Raw genomic sequence first — 14,963 nt, forward strand, 5'->3', positions numbered from 1 at the left:
CTTGCTGATTATGTATTGTATCAACCCCCTGCGGTTTACTAGTCTACACAACATAGAGTACCAATATGCAGGTTAACTCAACAATAGAACAATGAGGAATTACCTACCCCAATCCATTGGGAGAATGCCCTGAATGAGAGCTGTGGGTATAAAAGGGGCATGTCTCCCTCTCCGGTGACACTCTACAGGACATCGGCCGAGGAACCATGGCTCCAACTGGTGGAAAACAGATCTGCTCCACTGCCCATCACTGAACCCACAAAGATGTTGGAAGAAACCAGGTTGGGACAATCAGGTCACCTGGCCACATACCTCACTGTACTCGGCCAGCTTCCTAAGCTTGCCGCTACCTCCTCTCTGAGGTTGCCCGCCAAAAGCGGGGTCTTACTGGTTGGGGTAGTTGGCCCTGGATGCCCCAAAGTCACAGATGTTCTAATCCTCAGCGAGCCAGCAGCAGAGTGAGACTCTGTCATTTGCACCATCTTGTGTACTTGCTGAGACTGTACTATATGTTATTTACTGTTGGTGATCCAAAAAGTATTACAGCAGTGTGTTACCTTCAACCTGTGTTGTCTGAGTAGTATTCTATCCACAGATAAGGAGTGCGGGCGTTCAGTGAGATGAGCTTTGGTCTGTGCGGTCTTTCTGAAGACAGCCAGGCCAGTGGACAAAAGCACTCACTGACCCTCGTGTCTCCACAGAGGGCTGTGTGGGGGCCAAATATACTGTGTGCAGGGTTGTGTGGGGGCCAATGTACTGTATGGATTGTGCAGGGGCCATTATACTGTGTGGAGGGCTGTGCAGGGTCCATTATACTGTGTTGAGGGCTGTGCAGGGGCCATTATACTGTGTGAAGGGCTGTGCAGGGTCCATTATACTGTGTGGAGGGCTGTGCAGGGGCCATTATACTGTGTGGAGGGCTGTGTGAGGGCAATTATACAGTCTGGAGGACTATGTGGGAGCCATTACACTGTTTGGAGTGCTGTGTTTGTCCATCATATTGCATTTGGAGGACTCTGGGGGCCATCATCCTGTGTTGGGGTCACTGTGGAGGTTTCATACTTTGGAGGAGGTACTGTAGGTTCCTCAAACTTTGCGTGTGGAGGGTACTTTGGAGGAATTCAGTATGGTGGTATCTTACTGTCTTTGGAGGGCACTTTTGTTGGCATCATACTTTATGGAGGTAATGAAAGGGATATCTTAGTGTTTTTGAAAAACCAAAGGGCTTCAATAGGTGCAAAATTACTTTGTGAGAGCAGCAAAATTGTGGGATATGCATCAGGGTTGGACTGGCCCACCAGAAAACTGAAGAATCCTCAGGTAGGCCCTGGCTTCTCCTTCAGGAAAGTTCATAGTGCAAACTTTACAGCTGCTATAGGGCTCTTGAGTGGGGGAGAAAGGTTGGCCCTCATTGGGCCCAATGTTCTTCAGTCTGACACTATACGCTCTTCTGTGACTCTGCCGAATATTGTTTTTTTCTTTTTTGGGGGGGCGGGTGGGCCCAGTTAGGACTTCTGCTGTGGTGCCCCATGATTTCTATGCAAGTCCCTGCTCAAAATACTCACTTGTCTAATAATTATGCAGTGTATATAGCACTAGTTTTATAACATACACTGCTCAAAAAATAAAGGGAACACTTAAACAGAATATAACTCCAAGTAAATCAAACTTCTGTGAAATCAAACTGTCCACTTAGGAAGCAACACTGATTGACAGTCAATTTCACATGCTGTTGTGCAAATGGAATAGACAATAGATGGAAATTATTGGCAATTATCAAGACACCCTCAATAAAGGAGTGGTTCTGCAGGTGGGGACCACAGACCACACAGTACCAATGCTTTCTGGCTGATGTTTTGGTCACTTTTGAATGTTGGTTGTGCTTTCACACTCGTGGTAGCATGAGACGGACTCTACAACCCACAGAAGTTGCTCAGGTAGTGCAGCTCATCCAGGATGGCACATCAATGCGAGCTGTGGCATGAAGGTTTGCTGCGTCTGTCAGCGTAGTGTCTAGAGGCTGGAGGCGCTACCAGGAGACAGGCCAGTACACCAGGAGACTTGGAGGGGGCCGTAGGAGGGCAACAACCCAGCAGCAGGACCGCTACCTCCGCCTCTGTGCAAGGAGGAACAGGAGGAGCATTGCCAGAGCCCTGCAAAATGACCTCCAGCAGGCTACAAATGTGCATGTGTCTGCACAAACGGTTAGAAACCGACTCCATGAGGGTGGTATGAGGGCCCGACGTCCACAGATGGGGTTGTGCTCACAGCCCAACACTGTGCAGGACGCTTGGCATTTGCCACAGAACACCAGGATTGGCAAAGTCACCACTGGCGCCCTGTGCTCTTCACAGATGAAAACAGCTTCACATTGAGCACATGTGACAGACATGACAGAGTCTGGAGATGCCTTGGATAGAGATCTGCTGCCTGCAACATCCTTCAGCATGACCGGTTTGGCAGTCGGTCTGTAATGGTGTGGGGTGGCATTTCTTTGGAGGGCCGCACAGCCCTCCATGTGCTCGCCAGAGGTAGCCTGACTGCCAATAGGTACCGAGATGAGATCCTCAGACTCCTTGTGAGACCATATGCTGGTGCGGTTGGCCCTGGGTTCCTCCTAATGCAGGACAATGCCAGACCTCATGTGGCTGGAGTGTGTCAGCAGTTCCTGCAAGATGAAGGCATTGAAGCTATGGACTGGCCCGCCTGTTCCCCAGACCTGAATCCGATTGAGCACATCTGGGACATCATATCTCGCTCCATCCACCATTGTCACGTTGCACCACAGACTGTCCAGGAGTTGGCGGATGCTTTATTCCAGGTCTGGGAGGAGATCCTACAGGAGACCATCCGCAACCTCATCAGGAGCATGCCCAGGCATTGTAGGGAGGTCATACAGGCACGTGGAGGCCACACACAATACTGAGCCTCATTTTGACTTGTTTTAAGGACATTACATCAAAGTTGGATCAGCCTGTAGTGTGTTTTTCCACTTTAATTTTCGGGGTGACTCCAAATCCAGGCCTCCATTGGTTAATAAATTTGATTTCCATTGATGATTTTTGTGTGATTTTGTTGTCAGCACATTCAACTTTGTCCACTACTAGGACAATCCCTTCTTGATCTAAATGTTCGGCCCCTGATAAAATAAAAAACACTTATACTGCCCTCCCGTGCTGGCTCTGTTCCCGCGGTGTCGGCACTCACGGTTCCAGGGCAGCCGTACTGTTATTGTGACAGGTGACCCTGGAGCCCAATCAGCGCTGGTGTTGTGGCGCCCATGAAGGTTCAGTCGCCACAGAGGTACTGCACCTCACCCAGAGGTGTGGCATCTCCTTCTCTCAGGTAAGGATGGAGTACTGCCCGGGACCCTAACACCTGCACTCAACACTACACTACTCCAGACCGGCTGGAAGGGCAATATGCACTGCTTTCTGCTGCCCCGTCCCTGGCTGGAGTGGGGGGAACCAAAGTGAGGGGGAACCATGTAGTGGGTGTGGGTGGAGGACGCAGTACAGGGGAGCACTTGAAGAAGACATATAGGGAAGCCATCTTTTTACAGAGTGGTACGGAGGGAGAGAGAGAGTGAGGACGAAGGGAGCAGAGGCTCTTCAGGAGCTCTGCTCGGGAGGCAGGCTCGGCCTGTCATGCCCAAGACTGAGAGAGGAGTGGGAGCAAGGGAGGAAGGCTCCAGCAACTGAAGGGATCCCAGGGGGTACGGTGAGTGCAGGACGCACCCGTACGCCCGAATCTGCCAGGCGGTAGAGGGATCAGGCCGCAAGAAGGGAACCGGTCCCTGGACTAGCCGAGTTACTTTAGGTCTCAGCTAGAAAACCGGAGGCTTCTGCACTTACAAGGTGCAGTTGCCACAAACTGCACCTAAGCCGCCGAAAAGGGCACCAAGCAAGGTCCGGGAACTCCAAGCTGCCCAGAGGGATCTCAAGGTACCTGATCGGGACTTTGTGTGGCGGGGCGCAGGGCGGGAGGGAGAGACCCAGCGCGGGAAGTCGGCTAAGAAAGGAACATACAGAGAGGGGTCCCGTTAAGTGCTCTTGAGATACTTGAGGGAGTGCTGAACCCCTGCCTGGTAAACGCAGCGCGACGTGGGAGACTGTCACCTGTATGGTGCCACCTGAAGAACCTAAATAACTGTGAGTAAACTCGGATGACTGCACCCCACTGTTTCTGTCAGTTATTTCTAACACGTTATCGCTCCTGCACTACAACGCCCAGCATCACCATCTGCACCTACACTGCCCTGGAGCTGTGCTCTGCCTGTGGAGAGCTGCACCAACCCAGCTGCCCTAACATCTGCCCCAGAGATCTGCAGCAGTGCCGGTACCCATTACCAGGAACAACAGGTGGCGTCACGAGACAAAACTGTTATTCATCCCTTCAAGTAACAAACCCCTTTCAAAGAGTGACCCCAGGGTACGGGTCCGGGAGCCGACTGCCGTGACATCCCACAGAAGGTCAAGGCCTGGGTACCGAGTTTTCCCCCATATTCCCCTGGGCGAGTCATCTCTTCCTGGCGTCACGAACAGGATTCGAACAAACCCGTTATCACCAGGTATTGTGCGCCTAGAGACTGTTTTTCTTCACTGAATGTGGCGCCCGCCCCAGAAGAACGGGCGCCATTATGTGTGTTCTCAAAGACAACAAGTAATCACCACCCATCGTGGGCCAGGTCCCAGAGTGGCGCCAAAAGCGAGGCCCACCCCGAGCTACAGTGACCATGTATGTAGATGTGTCTATCAAAGTGGGGGGGGCCGCCCCTAGGAGTGACCGACAACAGGCTGCCATGGAACTGTCCCTGAAAGGGGAGTGGAGGAGGAGAGAATCAGTGGAGACAGGGTGTGGTTTCAACCAGTCTAGACAGACCGCACCCGGCAGCCAGCATGGACGGAAACCCGGACCAAGCCTCCACCCCTTGTCTGCAGCTACAAAGGAACCCCCTCACCCTGGAGGGAGTGATATCCAAGCTGTCCCCGGAGCATGCCGAGTTCCTCCAAGCTTAAGTGCAGGAGCTGAGCCAGCAAGTGGAGAAGGTCCAGCAGGCAGCAGTTGCATGGTGGAAGGAGGAGCTGCTGGCGCAGATCGCAGCCCGGCGGCAGCCAGCGCTGCGTGTCACCAGCAGCACCCCAGCCCTGGCGGAGCCTGATGAGCGCCAGGAGGCCGCGTACAGCACAGGAGCAGGTAGGAGAAGCTCCCCTGTCCCGGGCGCTGACCTGCTCCTCGAACTCCTGCAGAACCCTCCGTCCCTGGGCGTGTACGCCCTAGAGCAGCTTCTGAGCCCGGAACCTCTAACCCCGGGCGCCGACTCCGCGGACCTGCTGCTCGGCTCCCTCCCAGAACCGCCAGCCCCGGCACCCGAGTGGGTGTACGGAGCCCCCTCCTTTGACTGGTCCGCCAAATATGAGGACCGGCAAGAACCTCCTCTAATCCCTGCACCAGCACCCCCGGCTGCCCACCAAAAAGGAGAAGAATTTAGGTGGGACAATCGGGAGGGGGACCTCATGGGGTTCCCGCAGGAGACCCAGGCCCAAACTCTTCAGAGGGAGGAATTCTGCAAACAAGAACTCCTGCAGCTGGCGAAGGAACGGTGCACCCGGCGGGTGCACTGGGAGCAAATGGAGGCCCGGAACAAGGCCGCCAAAGCTCAAGTCCGCCAGTCAGAATCCGTCCGGCCCAGTCCCCGTGTGGATGGACTAATAGTTAAATTTGACCTGGAGGCCGGCCGGATGGGGCTTTATCCGGGATCCACAATTTGATCGGGATATTTTTGTCAATCGGCAAGATGTCGAGCCCCACCTCGAGCAGGGCCATCCTGACAGGAACCTTTACCCCGGTGACCGCGTCACTTACACCAGACACCACGGGGAACGCGGGTAGTATGCCCTCCAGGTGTACCGCGTGGTTGAGGAGGAAGAGGACATGCCCCCGCAGTCAGAGGCGGCTGACCCGGCTGGGTCAGCCTGCAAAAACCAAGAATACCCCCGGCGGGGACACCACTACTAAGTAACAGTAAGTGGGACTGAACATTGTGAATAAGTTACCCGTAAGGGTACAAACAGTTATATGTGTGTGAACTGGAAAATAATGTGTGCATTTAGTTACCCGTGAGGGTAAAAAGACTTGCAGGCTGAGGACTGTGAGCAGCCAAAAACTGTCCATTGTAAATAGTTGCACTTATTAAAGTGCCCCCCATTGGTTTTATATTAAGAGACCACTGAACAAAAACCCGTTTGGCGTGGCCAAAGACGTGGTCCAACACCTGGCTCACTTATGCCCTGTAGCCACGCCCAGGGCCTACGTTGAGGGTTTTCAGACGGGTCCCTCATGCTACTCATGTTGCACCTTCACCAGTGAGATGGACACCTGGTTATGGGACTCACTGTAACATTAAGAAGAATGTCTTATAGGAAAAATGTTTTATATACTTGAAGAAAGTTTTATAATGTTTTGATAAAAGTAACCAGTAACGTTTAAGAAAAAGTGCCTCCCATAAAGGGAAGAAAGCATTTGTTTATAATCTTATATGTGATGCATCTAAAAATTTGCATGTCTGTAATATACCGTGTTTTACTCTGTCCCAGCCCGCGGACGTGCTGTCTTTTACCAGGGGGGAATGTGGCGCCCCTGAGGGTTCAGTCGCCACAGAGGTACTGCACCTCACCCAGAGGTGTGGCATCTCCTTCTCTCAGGTAAGGATGGAGTACTGCCCGGGACCCTAATACCTACACTCAACACTACACTACTCCAGACCGGCTGGAAGGGCATTATGCACTGCTTTCTGCTGCCCCGTCCCTGGCTGGAGTGGGGGGAACCAAAGTGAGGGGGAACCATGTAGTGGGTGTGGGTGGAGGATGCAGACCAGGGGAGCACTTGAATATATATATATATATATATATATATATATATAGGGAAGCCATCTTTTAGAGAGGAGTAAGAGTCAATAAGATAGGAGAAGAAGTGAAGGGAGCAGAGGCTCTTCAGGAGCTCTGCTCGGGAGGCAGGTTCGGCCTGTCATGCCCAAGACTGAGAGAGGAGTGGGAGCAAGGGAGGAAGGCTCCAGCAACTGAAGGGATCCCAGGGGTACGGTGAGTGCAGGACGGCACCCGTACGCCCGAATCTGCCAGGCGTCAGAGGGATCAGGCCGCAAGAAGGGAACCGGTCCCTGGACTAGCCGAGTTACTTTAGGTCTCAGCTAGAAAACCGGAGGCTTCTGCACTTCCAAGGTGCAGTTGCCACAAACCGCACCTAAGCCGCAGAAAAGGGCACCAAGCAAGGTCCGGGAACTCCAAGTTGCCCAGAGGGATCTCAAGGTACCTGATCGGGACTTTGTGTGGCGAGGCGCAGGGCAGGAGGGAGAGACCCAGCGCGGGAAGTCGGCTAAGAAAGGAACATACAGAGAGGGGTCCCGTTAAGTGCTCTTGAGATACTTGAGGGAGTGCTGAACCCCTGCCTGGTAAACGCAGCGCAACGTGGGAGACTGTCACCTGTATGGTGCCACCTGAAGAACCTAAATAACTGTGAGTAAACACGGATGACTGCACCCCACTGTTTCTGTCAGTTATTTCTACCCCGCTATCGCTCCTGCACTACAACGCCCAGCATCACCATCTGCACCTACACTGCCCTGGGGCTGTGCTCTGCCTGTGGAGAGCCGCACCAACCCAGTTGCCCTAACACCTGCTCCAGAGGTCTGCAGCAGCGCCGGTACCCATTACCGGGAACCACAGGTGGCGTCACGAGACAAAACTGTTATTCATCCCTTCAAGTAACAAACCCCTTTTAAAGAGTGACCCCAGGGTACGGGCCCAGGAGCCGACTGCCGTGACATCCCACAGAAGGTCAAGGCCTGGGTACCGAGTTTTCCCCCATATCCCCCTGGGCGAGTCAGTGTCACTGTCCCCGCCTCATGTCAAATTGAGCATGAAGAGGAAGTCAGGGAGCAGCTGCAGTCCGGACTTCCTCTTCAGGTTCGATTTGTCCAAAGGCGGGGACAGTGACACCAGCGCTGATTGGGCGCAGAGCTCACGTGTCACAACAACCGCATGGGCGCCCCAGGACCGGGAGTGCTGACAACACGGGAACGGTGCCAGCACGGGAGGTGAGTATAGGCATTTTTATTTTATGGGGGCCAAACATTTAGATCAAGAAGGGGTTGTCCTAGTAGTGGAAAACCCCTTTACTATAATACCTGTTATAAGTGGGGGTCACCATCTGACATAGTGCCTTACATTGGTGCCTTATTACATTGGTACATGGCACCTTGCATTGACTGGCACCTTATAACTAGGGCGCTGTGCACACTAATATAGTAACACACTGCCGCAGTATTTGGAATGAGTGACATGGGGCCAGACATAACGGGCACCATTTACAGGCACGGGGCTCGGCAGCACAGTCCAGGACGCAGGCCTTTGTGTCCGGCAGCAGAGGGGTTACAGCGCGCGTCAGGGGCGGGGCTATGACGCTCCTCAGTCCAGCAGTGAAGGAGTTACCGCGCCCCTAATCGCCGCGTGAGAAACGAATGAATGAAAAGTGGAGCATGCTCGCTGCCGGCTCCGCCCCCTGCCGTCAGTGACGTCATGCTAGCTATAAATTGCCGCGATGCTGACGTGTGCGCCCTTGAAGCCGGTCGGTTTGGGGGTGAAGAGCGGCGCGAAGTGTAGACCCTGCGGTTTCTCCGGTGCACCCCCAGCCTTGTGACCGTCTTCCCGTCTCTCCCTGTTGTACGGAAATATGGCCGGCTACTTCCGAGCTGTCACCTCCATCTGCAAGTCCTCGGCGGCAGTGCTGGGCAAAAACCCCGGTGCCCTCGCCCCCGCCCTCACCCAGCAGCAGAGGAACTGTGAGTGCGGACGCCGGGGGCTTACGTCCTGCAGCGCTGGGGGGAGGGGAGGGGATGCGGCCCCATTGTCTGCTGCCGGCTGCCTGTGCTCCCTGTATGGCCATGGCCGGCTGTGCAGGCGCCCGAAATATCCGTCTTGTGACTGGCGGCCGGGAGGCGCGTAGTCTGCGGCCTGCGGCCGAGCGACCTGACACCGGGTCATGGGTGACCTTCATCCGGGGACGGTGACCTGCAGCCGTGCACCTACCCTGCACCCACCCCGGGCGTGAGGAGCTCAGTCCCCGCCTACTGGCGTCTGACCATGGGGTCCACACATGGGGGGCTGCACTCGGTAATGTAGGTGCCGGGACCTGCCACAGGGGGCGCACTGCGCGTGCACGACTCTCCTCTGTAATAGGGCTCAGTGCAGGCGTAATGCTGTGCCCAGGGATAGGGGATGCTGCGGGGTTTGTAAGGGGGAGGGGCACAGGGCAGATGGCATGCTCTGCACTGGAATTATGGGGGCACACTGCAGAGTTTAGGCAGGACTGTAGTGTTAGCCAAGCTTCCTGCTGATGGCATGCAGTGTTAGGGCAGGCTCTTGATAGGGGCTGTATTGCATATGTCATGTCTGCAGAGTGCCCCCCCCCCCCCCTATTGCCTGACATGACATCTGCAGCATACAGTGATACTGCTTGGTCTAAAATTTGTAGAATGCCCTTGTTACAGGGCACAACATTACCATTACCTGCAAGGTGCCCCCTATTATAGGACACAGCTCTGTAATAGGTGACTTTCTGCTGCTTGTCCTCTATTACTGGCCACCACATTTGTAGTGCTCTACCCTAAAACAGAAGGAGATGTAACATAGGGCATGAGGTTGGTGTTAAGCCGCTCTCTAACAGTGAGCCACCCATCAGACCTAATAGAGCTCGTATTGGGAGCCCACCACAGTTCTGACCAGGCAGTGGGATACATTGTAATAAGGGATCATGGGCTCTCCACCTGTTTTGTTGGTCCTCATTCGGTGATTGCACCTAACTAGGAGCAGTCGGGCTGTCCTGATGTGTACTGTAAGGATGGGGCCGATTGGGTTCTTTCCTCCAGTCTTGTTATTTCACTAGTGGTCATTGCATCCAACACTTGTTTTCGGCCCGCTCAGTCATTTGTGTTCATGAAGATTTGTATCTTGTGTGGCAGCTTGCGGTACCTGTATTCCGCAGTACTGGTGGTAACTGATTACCTTCATTGTGCAGAAACACTGATGACAGGGTATTACTGAAGTCGGCCCAATCAGGAAAATTGACATTTGCCCATTAAATAAATTTAGTTTAAAAAAATTAACGAGTTTGGAGAAGGAGTAATTGTTATGGGCAATTGTGGTCTGTTTTTCAATCTCCTTGTACATCTATGATTTTTGCATGAGGATAAGGACAGCTGTGATGTCTGCCTGGTGTCACTGTAATAGTCTGCATGCGCTTGGGACGGTGCTGCTCTGCTGGTATCTGATTCCTCAAGGCATGTGACTAAACGTCAACTGGAAACTATTCTGAGTTTACACAGTGCGGGTCTGGTAACTGCAGCCTAGTGTCCTGCTGGATACCAGTGCTGATACTGTGCAGGGAGCCTCCAGTTGGTGGCTGCAGATTATCTGTTCTGGCAGTGAGACTTATATGACCCATTTGACCTTCACAGCCTGACCATATGGTGGTGCCAGAACTGGGCAAAGAGCAGACATGGTCTAAGCCTGCTGAATTGTGGTAAAGTCTAAATGGATCTGATATGCAAGATGCCAACATGTGATTTAGGTTTTCGTGCTTTCTGTACAACCCGGGTGCAATGTGAAGACTTGAGAGTCATTTTTCAGAATATGTAAAGATTGGATGGTGACCACTATAGAACTACTCTGCATGTTGCATCCACTCAATAAATGCTAAATCAAAGTAGCCCCAACAATGTGATGAGGTTGATTTTAATGTCCTTTTCTGATGTCTGACATTGTCGTCTCAGAAGTGGCTTGCTTAAAGATTTTAAAACTGAAGTTTTCGAGTACGTTTTTGGAGCCTTTACCTCTTCTGATGTGTGCATAGTTCTTATGCCATGGAGGAAATAAATATGCTGTTGTCTGACAGCTAGACTTGTGTTGGTGGTTGTGTAGGAGTGATTGTTTAAAATGTTGGCTCTAATGCTGGCTTGTTTCTCCAGAATACTAACTAGCTGGCGATGACACCATGGGAACTGTGCTGTCCTGCAGCTTCTCAACATTGTATTGCTGGTTGTCACAGCAAATGGAAAGTATGCACTAAACAGGTTGTCACTATGGTCAACGTGCACAGTTTGTGGGATAATTCAGTCGCTGACCTTATGGCTGTCCTTGTTCCAGTAGTAAGCAGGCCCAAGTAAAGTGTGTTATTTGGGTCTTGAAGACTTTCACAGTATGATGTTGTGGCTGGTACCTGGACCACTCTCGAGGGTCCATTCATCGGCCATCAGTAAGTCTTATGTGCCCTTGAGTTATAGAAGTGTTTGACACACTTTGTAAATGACCTGGCCTCTGCCCAGCCCTTTTTAGAATAAGGGTATGTTACAACTGCAAAGCTTCGTAGAGGACAATGGACTGGTTTATTGACTTAGTTTCATATTTTGAAGGACATTTCAGGGTTATCTCTGGCTATTGGAGCAGAGTAACTGTTCTCACTCCTGTGGAGTGACCTTCTCCCCACCTTCACATCTACAATACACTTTCTCCAGGAAGCACTTTGACAATTTACAGTTCAGAATAATCTGGACAGGCTTAGTTAGAACTTGTCCCTGGAGTGAGATCCTGGAGGTTGATGTAGAGGACACATGAGGCTCACACTGACAGCTCAAAGCCAGGAATGCGGTTAGACTGGCTTCTGACAGTCCAGTGCTGATCCCGTTAGGTTCATCCAGGGCCTTCTCATCAAACCGAACCAAATGCTTCATTTCTCAGTGGTCAGTCCATCCAAGGCTCTAAATGTAACTTTCCTAGGAAACCTTAAAAATGAAAGCACCCAAGGACAATCAGAAGTGTCAGATTTTGCCTATATCTGAACAGCTGCTGTATCTTTGGTTAGCCTAACTTGCTGACGTTGGCTATTTTTGCTTGAGATTGTCCTCTTCTGATGTGATCGGATTAAATGTCATACTGTGGAGCTTTCTGCTGCCTCCTTAAGACTAGTGCATGTTAAACCAGACTGGATGCCACTGGCTTATGCTTTTTTTTTCATCTGGGTGTAGGTCATTGGTGGTAGATCAAAGCAGATTTTTTTTGTTCCTGCATTCCACACTCCAGTTTATATATGCTATGTAAATGGTTAACCATGCTTTATATAATTTCATAGATCTTATTTGCAGTCATCTAGATGAGTGTAAAATAAACTATAACTAGACCTTTACACAGGACCCTGATGTTTCACTGGATTAATCATTGCATTACGGCTGGACAACGGTTTCCATTGATATGAATGGCAAACTTTAGATATGCCTTCATTGCTTGTGGTCATGTGATCTTCCTTCTATGCTGTAGGAGTGTTCAGTAAGTGTATATAGGCGCAGGAGCATGGATATGGCCTAGTGCTGGTCTATTGTATCCACAAAGGGTGGGAGGTAATTTTGGCATAGATCTACTCTTGCCTCCTCCTGCAGAATGTTTGTAGTCCCATGTGGAGCGTACTTTATCTGTAAGATGGCAGGCCTGATGAAACCGTGGTAAAAATGCAGTTGTCTATAGCAGTGTTCCCCTTAGTCGTCCCCCAATTTCACCAACATGTCATGATCCCGGGAAAAGTTTGAAAATTTCTGTATCACAGATAGAAAAATATTTAGATTTGAGAGTCCTCAGTGGTTGATACCATCTTTTCAGTTAGCCATTAAAAGGTAACAAATTGCAAGCTTTTGAGACTACTCTGGTCTCTTCATCAGGCCTTCATACAGATACGTTGGCTGTGTATGGGAGTTGTAGTAGGAGTACAGTTGGGACCTTTGCTTCATTGCGGCTACTGTTTTTCAGCTATACTGAGTCACACAAACTGATTTATGGTCCCCTTGTACCAAATGTTCAGTACACTAACTGATGTCTAAACTGCACATCCACCATTCCACTAAACTGACATAGGAAGATGGTCAGAACCTCTACTCTAATGTAATGGGGCATCTACAGGCTCCACAGGTTGTACTGCAGTTTAATAAACCGATCACAACGTCTGTTAGATCAGATGATTTTACAAGCTGCATTGTCGCATGTCATTTGCATGTGCTCATCATTCCTGTGAGTGACAGCAGTATATGAATGTTTGGCCTAAAACTAATATGTACATGTCCTTTACATGACTTTCTACAGAATGTTCCATAGTTGGTCTAGAGCACTAGTGGGGAACCTCGGACCCAAGGACCATTTACGGCCTGCAATGACCTTTTCTCCAGTCCCTGGGCAGATTCGCGGGGACAGTGCTTGGCCCGCAGCTGTTTTGACTGCGCTGGCCCTTTAATTTTTTTTTTGCTCTGTGAGCAGTGTTTACTACTGAACACTGAGGCGCATGCAGTGAAAGATTACGTCCTGACACCAGTGCCAGCGTCAGGGTGTACTTTGTGGGCAAAGTTAGGGTGCAATTTGTACAGCCCCTGAAGGATGGCTTGAATATCCAAATGGCTCTTGTCAGAAAAAAGGTTCCTCATCCCTGGCTCTAGACCAGGGATGTCAATCTCAAACACAGAGGGCCAAAATGAAAAACGTAGACAAAGTCGTGGGCCAACCAGTATACATAATGGGCCCCCGCATAGTCCTCCATACAGAATAATGGGCCCCCGCATAGTCCTCCATACAGAATAATGGGCCCCCGCATAGTCCTCCATACAGAATAATGGGCCCCCGCATAGTCCTCCATACAGAATAATGGGCCCACAATAGGGGTGGTGGTTCTGGTGTCGCAGGCCAAATATAAAATCTCCCTGTGGGCCAGAGTTTGACACGCATGCTCTAGAGTCTAGACCATGTTGGATTTCCCTTTGCACCATTAAGCTATGCACCACTGCCCCACAATGTTATACAGTAGGTCTTTTAAAACTAACTTCATGCACGCCATATGTTGCCGACCTAGGCTGGAAGGGAGTTATGTCCACGATAGAATTTGGGAGAAAAATCCTCAGCGAAAGTAAAAAATAGTTTTCCAGCCTACACATTCTTTTATCTCTGTTGGAATTGTGTTTTTTAACGATGGATTAAATAAAGGCTTTTTATAATTTTTCTACATCATGTGCTGGAAAACTATTTTTTTACTTTCACTGAGGATTTTTCTCCCAGATGGGGATGGACTAATTCCAAGCACCGAGATCATAGAAAGGAGGACTGGGCAGGCTGGGCCAGGTGAGCTGAAGATCTTTTTCTTACTTGCTTGATAGAATTTGGGTATTCCCTGTTCTTTAACTGGGTTGTATCCACAGTTTCGAATGCAGAGGATATATTATAATTTTACTGTTAGTTTCCCATTTTATCAGGCACCTCTGCAGTCTGAGGTGGCTGCCTCCTTGATAAGGAAGGAGCAGCACTTGCTTGGCTCTGAAGCTGGCAGGATAACTAAATCTGGCCAGCTTCAGTCCCCCTGTGCTGCTCTAATGCTGTTGAGGCAAAGCAGCCTTTGCTAGTAGCATTGCAGAGTATGTAGTTTGGGACTACTCTATAGCTCAGCTGCTGGTCCCTACTATCAATACTCCGGAGCACACTGACCCCTGGCAAGCAGGCGGCTACGAGGCAGGGGTGCGGCGTGCTCCTGAAGGTTTATTTTAAAGGGGTTGCCGATACCTTTAATGCTCTTTATAAATATCTATTTAAAGGGCACATGTCATGTAAAAAATGCTGTTAACTTTTGCTGCAGGCATTTTGCCTGCAACTCCTATCTCAACCCACTGCACCACTGTAACAGGATGTTATCAGAGGGCCACGCTGCAGTCACATACCACATCTTCTGACCCCTGGTGTCCTGTTTCTGGGGTGGTAATGGAGACTTAATCGGTGCTTCTTTCCCCACCACCTGCAGCTTCAGTGGGGTGACAGTCCCTGCTTCTGACCAGGGCTGTGGAGTCGGACTCCATTTTGGTTGGAGTTGGT

The 14,963-nt window shown here is 50.8% G+C and overlaps 1 protein-coding gene across 1 annotated transcript in view; it reads left to right on the forward strand.

The window, feature by feature from the left end:
* Window positions 1-8,594: 8,594 nt before the first annotated feature.
* Window positions 8,595-14,963, forward strand: part of IDH2 (isocitrate dehydrogenase (NADP(+)) 2) — a 28,239-nt gene continuing 21,870 nt past the window's right edge. Inside the window, exon 1 of the mRNA XM_073653214.1 lies at window positions 8,595-8,857. Within this exon, the coding sequence (XP_073509315.1) occupies window positions 8,749-8,857 (109 nt within the window). The 5' untranslated portion in view covers window positions 8,595-8,748. The remainder of the gene's footprint in view (window positions 8,858-14,963) is intronic.

Source organism: Phyllobates terribilis, unplaced genomic scaffold (assembly GCF_046119375.1).
Source record: "Phyllobates terribilis strain yellow unplaced genomic scaffold, ASM4611937v1 Scaffold_11__3_contigs__length_659146591, whole genome shotgun sequence".
Classification (NCBI taxonomy): Eukaryota; Metazoa; Chordata; class Amphibia; order Anura; family Dendrobatidae; genus Phyllobates; species Phyllobates terribilis.